Below are 18,340 nucleotides of genomic sequence, written 5' to 3' on the forward strand. Positions count from 1 at the left end.
TAGACAGAAGCAATCGATTTCTTCCAAACAAAAAGGCCCCTGCTGCAGCAGGTCTGGGAGAACTGGAAACTGCAGTGGTCCTGCCACCACTAGATGTAGAAGGTCCACAAACCATGGACGTCTCAGCCATTCTGGTGCTACCAAGATTACCTCAGCTGGATGGATCTCTATCCATCTGAGCACTTTGCCGATCAATGGCCATGGTGGGAAGGCGAACAGCAGGACGGTCGGTCAGGGCAGAACCAAGGCATCTACCCCTTCTGCTCCCCTCTCTCTGCGATGACTGTAAAAATGCGGGGCTTTGGCATTCTGAAATGTTGCCACAAGATCCATGCTGGGTATGCCGCGCCTGTCGCATATGAGTTGAAACACCTCATCCGCCAACTCCCATTCCCCAGGATCAAGACTGTTCCGACTGAGAAAGTCTGCCTGAAAGTTGTCGACACCGGCTATATGAGACACCACAATGCTGACTAAGTGCTGCTCCACCCAGCTGATCAACTGACGGGCTTCTATCGCCACCAGCTAACTTCTGGTTCCTCCTTGGCGATTGATGTACGCCCCCATGGTCGCATTGTCTGACAGAATTCTGACCGACCTCCCCTGAAGGAGAGGATGGAATGCCTGTAACGCTAACCAAACCGCTCTCGTCTCCAAATGATTGATTGACCACTGTGATTCGTCAGGAGTCCAAAATCCTTGTATTGATCTCCCCTGGCATACCGCCCCAACTGGAGAGGCTGGCATCCATGGTGAGCACAGTCCACGCTGGCACTTCCAGGGGAACTCCTCGGGATAAATTGTCCGCTACCAGCCACCAATCGAGACTGGATCACGCAGTATGCGTAAGCGGGAGAGGCAGATGAAAAGGTTCGGAGACTGGGTTCCATCGGGAAAGCAACGTGGACTGTAAAGGCCTCATATGAGCAAAGGCCCAGGGTACCAGTTCCAGGGCTGAAGTCATCGAACCGAGAACCTGCAAATAGTCTTGGACCCAGGGTGGCTGCTTGAGTAATAAGTCTCTCATTTGACCTTGCAGCTTGGAGATGCGCTCTGTGGTAAGAAAAACTCTGCTCTGCTGAGTGTCTAATAGAGCACCCAAAAATTCCAAGGACTGAGTGGGTACCAACCGACTCTTGGCAAAATTGACCACCCAGCCTAGTGATTGCAGAAGCTGGAGCACTTTGCGAATCGCCACCTGGGCAAGCGATTCCGATTTTGCCCGAATCGGCCAGTTGTCCAAGGATGCACCAAAAGCCCCTCCCTCCGGAGATGGGCCGCCACCACCACCACTACTTTGGTGAACGTCCTGGGCGCGGTGACAAGTCCAAAGGGCAGTGCTCAAAACTGGAAGCGATGACCCAGCACTGAGAATCGAAGAAACCTCTGATGATCTGGACGGATGCCGATATGGAGGTACGCTTCCGTGAGATCCAAGGACGCCAGAAATTACCCTTTTCGCACCGAGGCAATGATGGACCGGAGCATCTCCATGTGGAAACGTGGCACTCGGAAGTCATCTTTTTACCCTTTGGAGATCCAGGATGGGCCGAAAGGAGTACCGTCCTTTTCTTCTTGCCTCTGAAGGAACGGAGTCGATGGTCCCTAGCTGGAGAAGGCGCTGCAAGGTGTCCTGTACCACTTTGTTTGGTTTGGTAACCACAGGGAGAGATGAGAAACCGGTCCCGGGGGTGCCGTACAAAATCTAAAGCATAGCCTTGTCTTATCACAGTAAGCACCCACTGATCCGAAGTTACCTTGGCCCATTCCTCGAAAAACAGGGACAGTCTGCCCCCGCCAGCTGGTACCGAGGAATGGACCAGTGTCCCTTCATTGGGAGGACTTGGTTCCAGACGCAGACTGGGAATTACCAGCTCTGCCAAATTGTCGGCCACGAAAGGACTGGGACCAGGTCTGCTGCCTATTTGGTGCCTGACGAAAGGAAGTAGTGGGAGCTCTAGATGTTCGAAATATTCGATTTCCTCTGAATCTTTCCCGGGACAAAAAGGCTCCCTTTGATTTCGGTCTATCCTCCGGTAACCGATGGACCTTATTCTCCCCAAGAGAGTGGATCATATCTTCCAGATCCTTTCCAAAATCAACTTGCCCTTGAACAGTAAAGATCCAAGCTGGGCCTTGGAGGATACATCCGCCGACCAGTTACTTAACCACAAGAGCCTACGGGCCGAGATCGCCAACACCATGGACCTTTCCGAGGTCCGTAACAGGTCGTAAAATGCATCAGCACTGTAGGCAATAGAAGCCTCTAGGCAGCCTGCCTGGGAAGCTTCCTCCGTCGAGAGACCAGCTTTGACCTGTAACTGCTGCACCCAGCAGAGGCCCGCTCACAAGGCAAAATTGCTGCACATAGCAGCCCGCACTCCTAGTGCTGAGACCTCAAATATCCTCTTAAGCTGCAACTCCAACTTCCTGTTTTGCAGGTCTTTGAGTGCTTTCGCTCCCATAATAGGAATCGTAGTTTCCTTACTGTGGACACAGCCACATCCACCCTGGGCACTCGCAGCATTTCCAAAGCATCCTCTAGCAGAGGATATAGCTTATCCATGGACTTGCTCACCTTCAAACCCAAATCCGGGGCATCCCATTCACGGAAAAGCAAGTCTGTAGCCAAGAAATGGAAAGGAAATGAGGTAGCTGGGCCTTTCAGACCCAACAAGATTGGATCCATAGCTCCCAGCTTGGATTCCTCTGGCGGTCCTTCAATGCCCAGCTCAGCCAGAATAACAGGAATAAGAGATCCCAACTCCTCCTTCCTAAAAGACGGACCACCTTAGGGTCATCCCCTTCCACGATATGTGATCCCCTAGTCGCGTCATGTTGCTGTAAACCAGGGTCCACATCCACCCCCTGCGGGGCTTGGGCTGAAGATCCGGGTTCCCTGGGTCAGAGTCCTGCCCAGAAGTATCTGAATCAGACTGCGGGACCCCCACATGTAGTGGACGCTTGGGCTTCGATGGCCCTGGTCCCCCGTTAGGCTTGGACCACTTCTTCGCATGAAGCTTAGAACCCAGAGAGGACAATTTCATGCCAGACTGCTGCTTTCCTGCCTTCCTCACTTTAAAAGCCTTATGGAGGCACAAAATAAATGCTGATGAAAAAGAGGAAGAGGAATCTGAAGCCCCCTTGGGGCTGACCTCTGTTGCAGGTGAATTAGGCAATAAAAGATCCCTTTCCCCGGTAAAATTCTGCTGAGGAGAAAGTGGAGGCGGCAGAATCCCCTCCCCCAACGCTGCACAAGGTGCAGGCCGAAAATCTTCCAAAATGGCGCTGCGCGGGAACAGAGCAGCCTCAGTCTGCCTAGCAGCAGCTGTCCCTTCAGGGATTCATGCAACCTTGATTTTCGCGATTTTCGCGGCTCCAGATGCCCCAGAGGAGCACCCCCTGGGCAACCACGCGGAACAGAGGCCCTCTCTGGACAGCCACGCTCAGGCCGAGCCACACGCGTGGCATGCCAACGATCGCGGCATCGGGAGCACCAGAAAAAAAGGCACAAGAGGAAAATGAAATAAAAATGCAAAAGGAAACCGCTCGGTACACAGCTGCAACAAGCCAGGAAGGAGAGAGAGTCGCAGCAACGGAACAGGACGACACGAAGTAACTTTTTTTTTTCCCCAAAAAACTTGCCCTGTAGTGTTCAAGGTCCTGTTCCTGCTGGGTGGAGTGAACTGAGCTCCCCGGTGTCTCACCCAGAGCTTCCAACTAGGGGAAAAGAGGGTCCTCGACCCAGTAGTGCAGCTGTCTCAATACCAGTGGGGGATGGCCCTCTCAGGACCTCACGACCCTCTGAGAGGCTGAAGACCTTACTGCTCCTGGATTACACTCTTATGACTTTTTTTTTTTTTAAATTAAAGCAAAATTGATCAAAACAAAATCACCCTAAGTCTAACCAACACCTAGCCTAAAACCAAGGAAAACAGCTCAGACTGTAGGTTTTGCACCTCCACCATCTGCTGGCGACAGAAATACTGCTGGACTGTAGGTGGCACCATCGTATATAAGGTGGAGTTTTGTTTTGAAAACTTCTGTCTCCATCTGCTGGGGGGGGCAAAACCCAGGAGTCTGGACTGATCCGGGTATGTACAGGGAAAATAATTTTTAGTACACTAAAATGAATATACATGTCTGCATATCATAGGTTTTCAGGATATCCACAATAAATAGATCATGGAGACTTACACTCTGCAAATGTATCTCCTGTAGATATCCTGAAAACCCAACTGGATGTGGGGGGCCCCAGGACAGAGTTTGGGAATCCTGAGCTAGAGACACTTATCTATATGGCATCCTTTTTTTTTTCCAACTTTATCAAGGCCAGCAACAATTTTTTTTAAAGTAAGGAGCAGGATCCCTAAGGAAAGGCTACTCAGATGCTCGAGGCCTATACCAGTCAAACTGGAAGCCCCCTGGTCTAGGGCTATGCACAAATAAGGGAAGGAGTACCAGATTTTTCACTTCAGAAACTGCCTTCTAATTTTATCAGTCTTCTTCAGTCAATGTAACCAGGCCTCGGCTCACAAAATGGGATGCATGTCTACCATGTGTTGGAGACAAATACTGACAAACTGAAATCATTAACCTCATTCTCCATCTGCTGGTTGGTGGGCATAACCTACTAGACTGGTGAAGTTGGATGATGAGGAATTACTTATTCCTGGGCTAGAGTATATTCCCTATCTCATTTTCTTTGGGCCTGGCAGTCTGGAAAAAGGTCCCTACAGAGACTCAATGAGAGGTGGGATCTGAACTGTGGAATCTGAACTGAGTCACAGAGACAAAGTGACTCACCCCAAGGTCACCCAGAGTAAGTGGCAGAGCCAGAATTAGCATACAGGGGGAGAAAGTGACATACCCATGGTCACAAGCACAGTTGGCAGCAGAGGAGAGTCAAACTCATACTTAGCAGATCAGACCACCTTCCTCTTAAGGTAAGAGGTCGAGATACTTTGTGACGGCATCCCTCTTTTTCTATTTATAACTCCATCATGTTGGGCAGTATGCCTAGGGAACAGCATCTCTCGGTGACCAAGAGCTACATGGAAGTCTCCATCATCCCTGGCCACCAGCTTTTGTGCCAACAGTGTCTGTAGTAGCAGCAGCAAGCACTTGCGCTGCCCCACAGCTTCAGATAGATTGCTTACATCATAGTACTACCACCCCACACATGTTTTGCACTTCTGGGTCTCTACTAGATCATATCAGGAAAAGGAGGTCTCTCTCCCATCTTCATAAGTGCAGCCCAGGCTTGGGTGGGTTCAGTATTTCTAGAAAGAGGAGATTAGCAGCTGGAGTATAAAGTTAGCTGTGGTAATAAGAAAAATACATTCTTTTCTCTTATCCATCTTAAAGATAAACAGTGAAGACCTTGTTAAAAATTATAAGAAAGAGAACCAAATTACCATTACAGTACACATTTAAAACAAGAAATTGGTTTCAATAGATAGTGTTTGAATTATACTCCCCTTTTGCCTTAGGGGCTAATCTTGAGAAAAGGGACATCAGTCACACTGACGCTGTTATCCAGCCCATGCACATAAACACAGTATCCCACACAAACCCCTATATGCCTTTACCCATCCCAAACACATAACCACACAACCTAGTCGTTACACCAACCATGCCAAGCTCTACAATCCTTGGACTCCTTTAATTACTCCAAGCATACATGCTGACACACCGCCTCATGCTAAGCATTCAAAACCCCCACCCTTGCCCCATTACACTGTAAACAATTATAAATATTTGCAGGTCATATTTAAAGGCTCCTTCACCCCCAAGCCCGTTAAGTCCCCTTTAAAATTAAGCACCTATGCATATAGAGTGAAAGTGGTGTGGGGAGCAGTTTAGAATCTGTTTTTGGGTTACTTTGGAATCCTAGCTATTCATGGTCAGGTGGGCAGGTATGGGAAGAAGATATGGAGCCAGAAGAGTGCCAAGAACAATCAGACTTAGCACTGGTGAGCGGAAGCAGTACCCAGAGACAGCTGGAACTGGCAATGTCCAGATCCATAGCTATACTAGTGTAGGATACGATGAAGAAAAGAACAGAGATCTATTTTTGTCTAACAAAGAATTTATATAAGCTTTAGTCAGAGATCTATAATATATAGTCTATACTCATGTTTGTGCTGTTACATGTGCTTGTATACATGGTTTTTATAATATATATTTTCTCTATGAAACATGTTAAAATAGAGCTTCCATTCTGCCTCTCCCACCCAAGAAAAAAAATAAAAAATTAAAGCTGCTTTTAAGAAAAAAAAAAGATTATATCTTGTAGCATAACTCGCCGGGTGTAGAAGTGTCTTTGCTCCTTTTGCCTCACATCATCCTCTCATTACCAGCCACACTGAGGGACGCCATGCACTTTCCGAGTGAACAGAAGCAAAAGGCCAAGAACTCTCTCATGTCCCAGAAATGCTAATATGCAGCACATGAATTTCACACTCTACTGTACAGAAAATGGTTATCTTTATCTTTATTGTATATAAACATCTGCATTATGTACATACATTTCTACATATGATCATGAGGAAAGAATAATTACAGTGGCGGGGGGGGGGGGGAGTTTATTCTGGAATGATTGTAAGTGGTGGTTTTTCATCACTATGTCCACCTTAGAGACAGAAGAGTTTCAGAATAAGGCATCCCCCTTTAACCTACCTTCCCTCCCTCCAATCATGTCCTAACCCAGCCCCGTACCACTGAAGTGGCAAATATTAGCAATATGCCTTCGTTGCCAGCTAGGATCCCCACCCCTTCCTTAAAGCTATAGGGCACAGGCATAAATATTTCATGGGATAAGAGTCCATGGAAGTAAGGCTTACTAGCCCCCAATTGAACAGAATAACCGCTTTTTATTATATTATTGTAAACATGCCATTGTCAAAACAACCAGATTGCTAGATTGTGCATTGAATCCCTCCCCCCCCCCCACCCCCCACTGCTCTTCTAACATTTACAATGCTGTCTTAAGACAGAAAACAGCAGTTAAATTGTTCCACCATACAAGGTATGGGAAATTTCCAATCTTCCTTTAAATAAAAGTATTTATATCTGTGTAAGGCTTATAATAAATTAAATCAGTACATTTTAAGATGTCTAATATGGTATGGATATTTCATGCTGGATGGGACACAAAAAATTGCTCAGCGTCTGGGTATTCATCAAGCAGCATGAAACACCTTCACCACTACAACACCTCTCTCTCGCAGGAGCTGATATTACACAGTATTATATTCAAAGTGCTTGTCATTATTACTTCATGTTTAACTCTTCCTTCCCGTTTACTGCACAGCATACCATTCACTGTATGCACAATTAAAAGTCAGTTTCATCCAATCAGATAGCTCCTTAAACCAAGGTTGTCTGCCACTCCTAACCTGCTGTCATAGTGTTGTCAAGTAAGCAACAGTGACCATAGAAGAACCCTTTTTTTTTTTTTTTTTGCACAAGCAGCATCATTTTGTTAGGTTCATTTTATCAAGGTTATTCACAAAATAACACTTTAAAAAAAGAGCCCTGGTAAAAGACTAGTTCATGAAGCCAGACTTGCTGCAAGTTTCCTGATCCAAACATTCCCTTCTTAAACTGTAAGCCACAGTAATCTACAGAAAAGGATGGACTTTCCAGCCACTCCAGCAATGTGGACTGTTGAAAATCCAAAGCTATACTGCATGCATGGACTTGGACTGATTTCCTTCAACAAAGCAAAACTACAAGTCCATGCATGCAGTAAGGCAAAACCAGTATAGGGTTAGCCTATCCTGTCATAAGGGAATCAGCTATGATATGCTGAGTACTGAAGTGCCTATGGCCAGAGTAAGAGGAATGAGGACAGTAGCATGGCAAGCAGTAGATGAGAGGTGGCAGAATGGACAAACCCAAATAGGTTTCTAGAATAAGATCAGAGACCTCAGGAGAGGTAAGTGGAGGAGGGGAGAGTCAATCAGTACAAACCTCTCCCCCTTTCTCTGAAGCCACCATGGACAGGCACAATGCTTCTTAAAAGACATGCACTATTATCCATGATCAGAAATTCTAACTTCAAACAGATGGGTGTGAAAAAAAAAAAAAAAGACTGAAAAAGCCTATATTCCTCTTACTTTGAGCAAATAGTTTTCTGTTCATTTACATAACATCTCATGAGAGAAGGATATGATAAAGGTGATGATGCAGCTCATGCCATATATCATGGAGCAAAGACAATGGATACAGCAAGATAACACAGATGTAGAGGAAGTAAAACATGCTGCCAGGAAGAGTGTGGCTGCTGTTTTGATTTTTTTAATTCTAGTAAAAACAAACATTTTCAGCATTTGTGAAAAGGGGTAGGATTGATGGCGCTGGAAAGGAGTTCATGGAACAGTACAAGCTTCCTCTGACCACTTCTTGGATGCTGCTCAGTTTTGCTCCGGAGCAGCCACCTTTAAGGGCAACAGGGTAATTTGGTATCCAAGTCTGAGCAATGGATTTGCCCCCCCCCTAAGTGAAAGTTAATACTGTGGTGGTGGGTGTCACCACCTCCTTCCAGTCATTCACTGCTCACAGGCTCTAACACAGAAGCAGAAAGGCTGGGAGTGAAGGGGGAAGGAGAGGGTTTAGGGCCTACTTTTCACTTGGGACTTTTTTTTTTTTTTTTTTTTAAGATAATGGTAAATTTTCCTCTGGTTTTAAATTTAAAATAAACTGTTGCAATGTTGGCTTTGTGTGGCGTGTATCAGAGCCAAGTATGTCCAATGTTCTCTTTGTGATTCATTTTTGAATAAACAAACTCTCAAAACAGTTTAAGATTAAGGAATGAGAAAGGAAATATTTCAGCAGTCAATGGCTTCTTCCCCTTGGTGTGGTTCAAAAGGCAAGAATAAAACAAATTTCTGTTAAATATCCAAGATGACAAAGTGCAACCCTGCACACTTCTTTTGAAAACAAAGCTGACAGAAATTCTCTCAATTATAATTTGTCTTTATGATCCAGCAACATCCCCCAGTTCTTCTCGACTTTCAACTCACAACTGGCTCTAAAGAGATGTGCTCACTACATCTCTCTAGAGATGAAACTCTGGGAAAAAAAATGCAACAGACTGCACTGTGGCTTTTTTTGGTTACCCATTTGAGAATGGAATACTCAAGGAGCACAGCTCCTGCAACCTACACTTCCTAGTCCATTTCCTTTATATAGGCACTGATCTTGTGAGAGTGCTATTACCCAGGCCACTGAGCAGCCAGAAAGCCAGGCAGCTTCACTGAAGAGAGAGACCAGCAATCTTGCCCTCTGTGTCCAGGCTCTAAATTAAGCAAGTTGCACTCATGAAGTTGTAGTTGTTTTTCTTCATCTTCGTGCTCTTTCAGTTCTAGGGTTTTTTTTGTTTTGTTTTTTTAAGGGGACAGACATAGCCCAAAGGGTCATGATCCCAGTCTGCAATGGAAGATAAAAGTCCCGTGTGTGCACTCGGGCATCCTGGATACCACCATTCTCCAATTCCACCTCTAACCAATGCTTTGGGGAAGTGGGGGGGCAGGAAAAGGAACAGGTCATACTTCAAACAAGTTAGCTTTGGGGTTGTCATCCCACTCCAATTCACAATTCTTTCTAATGGAATGATTTAATACAGAAAGCAGCCAAATGTGTGCACGCTTATTAGCTTTAGGCTCCTGTGCAGATTGACAGGGTTCCTGGCTACTTAATTAAAGCAAAGTTACCTGTACCAGATGTTCTCCATGGTCAGCAAGATAAATCAGTCACACAAGTAGGTGATGTAATCATATGGTACCAAGGAGGAATGTGCTCTCTGAGCTCAGAACGATCTAGAAGTCTTATTGAAGTCTTTGAGCATGCATGAGTCCTCCTGCAGAGCTGCTACTATGCAAGTCCCCAGAGTCATTTTACTGGCTATGGGGAGGGAGGGAGGGTGTGGCTGAATTTTCTCCTGCTTGTCCACAGAATAAGCCAAGTTGATTATTTCTAAAATATATTTGTCTTTTGCTGGATTTGCCATCCAGTTGAAGAGAGGATGGAGGGAAAGTTGAAGATCTTCGTTAAAAGTATTTAGTAACTTTGGTCAAGTAGTTCTTATTGGAAGAGTCTTCCTAGAAACAGTAATGGTTAGTAAAGCTGTATATGAAGGACCAAGTGGCTGCTTTCAGATGTCAAACTGAAGCAGAGTGAAGGTACGATTCTGAAGTTGCTTATACGTGACTAGCTTTAATTTTATTTGGAAGTTAGTGTCCAGCATTAACATAGCAATAGGACATACAGTTAGAAAGCCATGTAGAGAGTTTTGTTTGCTTGGTTTTTGGTTGTTTTTTTTTTAACGTTCTGGACCTTGCTTAGCTGGGTCATAACAGTTGAGATTTACGAAAAGGTTTGGATCTTTCCAAATAAACGATTAGGGCTCTTCTGCAGTCCAAGATATGAAGAGTGTGTTCAGCATTGCTGGAATAAGGCTTTGGAAGAGATACTGGAAGGACTATGGCTTGATTTAAATGAAACTCAGAAACAATCTTTGGTTTAAAAAAAAACCAAAAAACAGTAGTGTTAAGAACGCACCTTTTTTTTGAAGGTATGTGTAGGGGCAGCATGGACTACTTCGACTAATTTACTCAGTGTGCTCAGATTACTGCTACTAGAAATAACATTTTCTAAGTCAGAAATTTTAGATGAACCAATGCTAAAAGTTCAAACAGTGAATTCATTAATTGAGCAGGAACTGTACTGAGGTCACATTGAGTTAGCAGGACTTACTTGGGAGGATAAAGTTGGTAGAGGCCCTTGATAAATGTCAAGAAATTTTAACATTTTTAAGTGATGGTGATATGGCGCACTAGCACTTAAGTGTACTCTGACGGAGATAGCGTAAATATTGAAGTACTACTGCAGTGCAGCAACAGAATGGATCTTCTTTCTGAGCATACCAAATGGCAAATGTTTTCCATTTGAAATTTTAGGGCTAGCTGGTCAAAGATCTCCTTGCCACCAAAAATTTACACTTTACTAGGTAAGGTCAGCACTACTACTATTTCCATTTCAATATCCATGCCATGAGTGCTAGAGACTGAAGGCTGGGGTGACTAAGTAATCCATCGCACTGGGTCAGGAGAAATGGGAATATCTTAAAGCAGCAGCTAGTCTCAAAGACATGCAAACCAAATTTGATGTGGCCAAAAACGGCTATGACCTTAATCTCCCCTTTGTCCTTTCTTGATAGGAGACGAAGTGGTGGAAAACATGGACTAGGCCTTGGTTCCATGGAAATGAGAAAGCATCAAATGCTAGAAGTCAAGTACTAATTTTTCAAGCAGCAGCGAGGAAGTCTGTGGTTAAACAGAGCAGCAAAGAGGTCTACCTACAGCATTCTCCAGATTCAAAAGACAAACTGCACCATCTTGAAGAGATTTATGAGGTTGAAGGTGACAGCTGAGTCAGATATTGTACTTTTCTGGAAGATGTATGGAATATATATATATATATTTTTTTTTTTTAAGATCATCCAAGTCCATATTTTGCAGGTTTCCTTGCATAGTCTTGAAGATCCAGCTCCTTGTTTACGCTTATTGCTACTTGACTGTCTGGATTTGAACGACTGTCCTCTTTAAACATGGCTCAAAGACCAGAGCAACTTTGAATATGGTTCTCAGTGCCAGAAGTGTGATATGAAGTCTTCTCTTCAAGGGTCCAAATACCTTGCAATCAAGCTTTGCTGAGATGGGCTCCCTAGCCCCAAGTACAGGCATCCATTGTTAGTATTTGTTGTGCTTGTGGTGGATGAAATTGTTGACAAGAAAGAAGATTTGATGGTTGAGTCTACCACTGCAATGAACAAATGAGAAGAAATGTTAGGTCCAACGATGTTTTAAGTATCACTGAGCCACTCTCATCCATAGACATACAAAAGTGTGACATGGACTGTGGCTGCCATGTAGCCTAACCTTTCTATGAAGGTGCTGGCTGAAACTGATTGCCAGTTGACAAAGTGTGAACTACGTAGGTTAGGGTATCCTTCCTTTGAAAAGGAAGAAAAGGCTTTTCTTTCCTTTCCGGGCATCCAAGTATGCTTCTATGAAGTCCAATTGGGGGGTTGGGTCGGGGGGGGGGGGGGGGGGGGGGGGGGGGGACTGACATCTGAAAATTCACCATGATCCCTAGTGAGTGTATAGACTGGTTTTGCCTCACTTCTTTCGAGGGTCTGCTTGATCTTAGCCAGTCTAAATTTGGGAAGATTAAAACCTTGCTTTTCTTGACATGGGCATTACCACGGTGAGGCACTTTAGTGGATAATCTTGGGGCCGCCACTAGGTAAATGGCAATATGGTACAGAAAATTGATTTTCTGTTAGGTAAAAGCACAGGTACTTCCTGTGATCCTTGTGAATGGGTATTTGGATAAACCGGTAAGCATCTTTCAGATCCAAGCCAATCTCTAGCTAAGGGAGTAGTCTTGGATCAGCAGGAACCAGTGTGACAGCAGGGAGCGCTGAAGTGGTCACATTTGTGCTCCTGCCCATGGTACTACCTCTAGGGTTGACGCCATCAAACTGAGGACCTGAAGATAGCTCCACACAGTCGGAGCACTTGGGACATTAACTTCCTTATCTGTGTGGATGGGAGGAAGACCTTGTCCTGCTTGGTATCAAACCAGATTCCCAGATATTCCAAGGACTGGAAAGGTTTGAGACTGCTTTTGTCCATGTTTACAACCCAACCGAGTTCCTGAAGCAGGGAGGTCACCTTGCTGGTCATCTGGAGTCTCTCTTCACGGACTTTGCCAGGATCAACCAGTCGTCCAAGTACAGGTGCACCAGGATTCCCTCTTTTCTCAGTGCAACCACTGCGACCACCATAATCTCGGAAAATGTTCTGGGGGCGGTGGCCAGACCAAAAGGCAGCGCCCAAACTGATAGTGGCAGCCCAGCACCGCAAAGTAGGAAACTATGTCCTTGCCAGATTAGAATATGAAGGTAGGTCTTGGAAAGATCCAGGGAGGGTAAGAACTCTCCTGGTTGTAAGGCTGTTATCAAGAGCGCAGAGTTTCCATGCGGAAATAAATTACTCGTAAATGTCCGTTGACACTCTTGAGGTCCAGGATGGAGCGGAAAAGAACCCGCCTTCTTGGGTACAATGAAATAGATAGAATAACACCTCATTTTCCTGGGGTGCAGGTACTGGAATTATAGCCCTCAACCTGAGCAGCCTTACCAAGGTGGACTCCATTGCCTGCTTCTTGTGCTGAGAGTGCAAGGAGACAACATGAACAAGTCCCGAGGAGTGCTGCGAAATTCCAGCACATATACTTCTCATATGACATCCCATTACCATTTGTCCGAAGTGATCTCGACCCACTGCTGGTGGAAGAGGGACAATCAATCCCCTATCACCTTGTTCTGAGGGTGGGTCGGCAAAACTTCATTGGAGGGGTTCGGGACAAGCCTGAGCCTGAACCTGTCCCTCTTTTGGGCTGTTGACTTTGAAAGGACTGAGACCTCTCAAAGGACAGAGACCTCTGAAAAGTAGAGTTTCTATAGGCTGAAAGTGTTGGGAGCCTATGGATCGACCTCATGGTCGAGGGGCACTGTAATTGCTTTCTCATCTTCTAGTAGCTGGGGCACTGGAGATTCACCCCATTTACTGGCTAGCTTTTCCAATTCGCTTTCGAAAAGGAGTGATCCCTTATAGGGCATCTTTGTGAGGTTTGCTTAGAGGTTGTGTCTGCTGACCAGGTCAGAGCCCGCATCAGCTAAAAAGGCGGTGGCGGGTTCCATAACCTCTCTGGAATTCGCCCCTGAGCCATCCACCTCCCGAGAGAGAAGCAAGCACAAACAAGCTACCAGTGCACAAAAAGAAGCAATCTGTAAGGTCATTGCTATTGCGTCAAAGGCTTAAGGATAGACTCATACCGCCTATCGTGCGTATTCTTCAAGGCCGCTCCTCCCTCCACTGGGATAGTTTGCTTCAAAATTGCACAGACCAGCGCATCCACTTGAGGGAAACGTAGACATTCTCTCACCACCTGATCCAGTGGGTGTAGAGATTCTATTGCTCGTCCACTTCTAAAACTCGCTTCAGGGGTGTCCCACTCCAGGTCAATCAACTCCTGGATGGCTTCCAGCACTAGAAATAGCAAGAGGCTTTCTGTAGAGAAACCAGAATGGGATTCTTCTTGGTTCCATCGTAACAGTCCGCCCCAGGAACTTGCAGCAACTTCAGGGTCTGGGAAACAAGGGCCGGCAATTCATCTCTATAGAAAAAACATAACATGGTCTGATTTGGTTCTAAACCTGGAGGGATTTCCCCATCTTCCAAGGAATCTGAATCTCTTTCTTCATCTGTGCTTTCCGCGTCCCTACAAGGGATACCTTTGGTGAGACGAGGCATGTCTCAAGGCCTGCCAATAGGGCGGCCTTACCAGCTGGGGTTCCGTCCGGACAGGGGCAAGTGAAGCAGACTCACCTGTACGAAGGCTTGAAGGTATTGAAAAAAATTCCATCCAAGAGAAGGCAGCCGGTTCCATGCCTAGCCCAGGAAGTACTGGGGTAGTTGCTGCTGGATTTCCTTATCCCATGCAAGACTCAACCTCGGGATTACTCAGATCCGGGGTACTTCTGGTTAAGGTTGTGGCTGACCCATCCTGTGATTGGGAGGAGCCGGCTTAGTAAAGTCTGGGGAGGCCAACTCTCCCTGGGCCTCCTCATAGTGCTGACATAAGTAAGAATCCAGGTCAGACTGTGGTGCCCTAAGATGACAAGCAGCGCAGAGAGAATGGCGCTTATGTTTCTTTGCTGCCGGAGCCATTAGGAAAGGAAGCTGCACATTCAACTAGCTCGCGCTTAAAAAATTTGTGTGCACAGATTTCGGGCGCCTGCACAGACTGCTGTGAGATGCATGCACAGCCCATGCACCTGGTTTTATCTAAACTCTGCACCAGGAAAGTTGTGCACGTACATATGCGTCATTATGTGCCAGTGCTTGCGCACAGCCGGCACGTACCACACGTACCGACGCTCTATTGTGGGCAATGGAAGAAAAAATGTACGCAAGATGGCCTACCAGATGGTATGCCTACCAAGCCTAAAGCAGGGCCTAGCCCACCAGGGGCCACTCTACCCACTCGGAAGCCCACTTCCCTTTACCCCAATGGGATTGGGAACGACATCGGTACGGTGCGCCAAGCAGGGAGACAGGAGGAAGTCTTACCAAAACCCCTCCAACATCTCTGAAGTGGGAGGAATCCTCTTCTCTTTTTTTTTTTTTTTTCCTTTACTTACCTGGGCTCAGCACTTACCGGCTGAGTACAGTTATGGTCTCCAGCTTAGGGGGGGAAAGGGTTTTGGCCATCACCATCATGCTCGGCTTCCTGCACCCACTGCCTTTCAGCTGCTTCAGAAGCAAAGTCCACCTTGGGAACCAGCTATTGGAACAAGGTACACCTCTGAGGGATCTCAGAAATCACCTCAGGAATTTTCAACTGGGGGAGAGACTTTTAGGTATCACTGCAGGAGAGCGGGGCTCAATCTTTCTCTAACTTAAAAAGAAGAATTTCTTCTAAAGGGTACAGCAATGCCCATAGGGAAAGCACGTTCACATCTGCTAGGAGACGGAGAAATACTGAAGGGCTGAGGTCACTGCAGGGGTGTAATCCAGGGTGACGTCAACTTTGAAACCTGACTGTCTCCATCAGCAGGGGAGCATATAACCCATTAGTACCAAGTCCATCTGGTTACATGCTAGGAAAATAATTCAGAAAAATGCGAAAAATTAACTTGGAAAAAATATCACAGTATGCAGCCAAAGAGAACGAAATTGTCCCTTAGCTTCAGTGGAAGAAAAATGATTGAGAGACTTCTGTAGTGGCTTCAGAGAACACTTTCCTTCCAAGCTCTAAGAGAGCACATTGCAGGCCTGCACCATACAATGTTTGTTTTAATTTGCTCTTGCTTGTCCATGGAGAAACTCAGTCATCCTTGACAAAATACTGGCAGGTGTTCCTCCCAGCACCAAATGACACCTTTAAAAGGATGATCTCATCCAGACAATCTTACAGCGAGAAAAGAAACAGATCCAGGTTATGATTACAGGCAGCAATGAGGCCAGCATCAGCTGGGGACCAGAACCAGGCACCCTTTTCCAGCCTGGAAGTTCCAGAGAGCACACTTGGGACTAAAAGGATTGAGAGTTCTTTCCATCACAGGCACAGGAGTTCCTATATTACACAAATGACTGCCATAGGCTGGTGACTAAGCCAAAAAACCTCCCAGGATGGATACCAAAAATACCTTTCCTTTACCTGGATTATCATGTTCAGTTGGGACCCCCTCACATAAGTGAGATGTATTTGGGGTGTACATTCTATATAAAAGGGTTCAGTCTCTTTACCTATATCTTTGTTACAGATGAAGCTTCAGTGCCTGGATGGACAGCTCCATTCATGAACTGCCAGCTCCATCCATGAACTGCCAGGGTCTCAGAGCAGCATGTTACTCTCTATCGCAGCTGCATCCATCACACTAAGTCTCACAGAACCTACTCCACTCCCAAGAGGGTGGGGCTCTTCTCCGCTCCTGCCACAAAGATTCGCAGAGGACATCTCATGCTGCGCTCCAGCGGTGGCACATTCTGATCAGCTACTGCTCTGCGAAGTGCATGAGAAAATGGCAAAACCATAGACAACATCAAACTCCCAGCATCATGAGCCAAGAGTGAGACCACAAGGAGTGATGCTGCAGAATTACCCTACACAGGGGCGAGATTACTGTTCAAAACATAGCTGCTCCTGGGGCAGGGGGATGGGGGATGAAGAGAGCTAGGGTCATCCACCAAACACCTGGCCTTGCAATGTCTCCATGCAGCTACACAGCTTCTAGCCACTTAGGGGATGCAGGTCCACTTTCACCTTCTCGCCACTGCTCAGCATCCCAATGGTGGGGTAGAAGCCTCCGGCTGGCACCACTGCATCCTTCTTGCCAATGATCTTCCCATTCCGCGTGAAGAAAACCTGAGGCAGGAAAGCATGAGAAAAATAAATGTAAGCTTCAACTTCAGTGTGGGGAAAACTAACTTCTGAAATTCATGGTATCAACAATTCTCAGGAAATGTTCATTTTATTTTAAAGAAAGATTGTAATCTACATTGTTTCCATAAGATGCCCCTATTGCTCCATATATGATGCTTTAATGGTCAGTGGATGACATTTCTGTTAGTCAAACAATATAGTAAGAACATAAGAACATGCCATACTGGGTCAGAACAAGGGTCCATCAAGCCCAGTATCCTGTTTCCAACAGTGGCCAAGCTAGAACACAAGTACCTGGCAGGATCCCAAGGGGTAAAGAAGATTTCAAGCTGCTTATCCCAAGAATAAGCAGTGGATTTCTGCAACTCTCCCTTAATTGTTAATGAAATTTTCCTCCAGGAACTTGTCCAAACCTTTTTTAAACACAGATATACTAATAGCTTTCACCACATCCTCTGGCAAAGAATTCCAGAGCTTAAACTGTGTATCAAGTAAAAAAAATATTTTGTCTTAGTTTTAAATGTATTGCCTAGTAACTTAATTGTGTGGCCCCTGGTCTTTGAACTTTTTGAAAGAGAAAACTGATTGATGCTTACTCATTCCATTCCACTCTTTTTATAGACCTCTATCATATCTCCCCCCTCAGCCATATCTTCTTCAAGCTGAGTCCTAACCTCTTTAGCCTTTCCTCATAGGGGAATTGCTCCATCCCCTTTTATCATCTTGGTTGCCCTTCTTTGTACCTTTTCTAATTCTGCTATATCTTTCTTGAGATGTGGTGACCAGAACTGAACACAATACTCAAGAAGAGGTCACAGCATGGAGCAATACAGAGGCATTATGATATTCTGTTTTATTCTCCATTCCTGTCCTAATAATCCCTAGCATTCTATTTACTTTCTTGGCTGCTGCTGCTGCACACTGAGCAGAAGATTTCAACGTATTTTCCTAAATGTGGAAGCTTGCATTTTGTAGGTATGATTTGGGCTACTCTTCCCTAAGTGCATCATTTTGCAATTGTCTACATTAAATTTCATTTGCCATTTCCATGCCCACTCTCCCAGTTTTGAAATGTCCTCTTGCAATTTCTCACAATCCTTTTGTGATTTAATAACTTTGAATAATTGTGTCATCGGCAAATTTGATCACCTCACTTGTTCCCATTTCCAGGTGATTTATAAATATATTAAAAAGCATCGGGGCACTTCACTAGTCACCTTTTTCCATTGGGAAAATTTAACATTTAGCCTCTCTTATTTTCTATCTTTTAAGCAGTTGGCAATCCCCAATAGGACACTGCCACCTATCCCATGACATT

The 18,340-nt window shown here is 45.5% G+C and overlaps 1 protein-coding gene across 2 annotated transcripts in view; it reads right to left on the bottom strand.

Annotated features, from left to right (window-relative positions):
• Nucleotides 1-7,449: 7,449 nt before the first annotated feature.
• The window catches only part of SPRYD3 (SPRY domain containing 3), a 149,624-nt gene continuing 138,733 nt past the window's right edge, over nt 7,450-18,340 (bottom strand). For both annotated transcript variants that reach the window (XM_029595057.1, XM_029595056.1), the window contains one exon: nt 7,450-17,004. In XM_029595057.1, coding sequence (XP_029450917.1) covers nt 16,870-17,004 — 135 coding nt within the window. In that variant the 3' untranslated portion in view covers nt 7,450-16,869. The remainder of the gene's footprint in view (nt 17,005-18,340) is intronic.

The sequence above is a fragment of the Rhinatrema bivittatum genome, chromosome 3, assembly GCF_901001135.1.
Source record: "Rhinatrema bivittatum chromosome 3, aRhiBiv1.1, whole genome shotgun sequence".
In the NCBI taxonomy this organism is placed as follows: Eukaryota; Metazoa; Chordata; class Amphibia; order Gymnophiona; family Rhinatrematidae; genus Rhinatrema; species Rhinatrema bivittatum.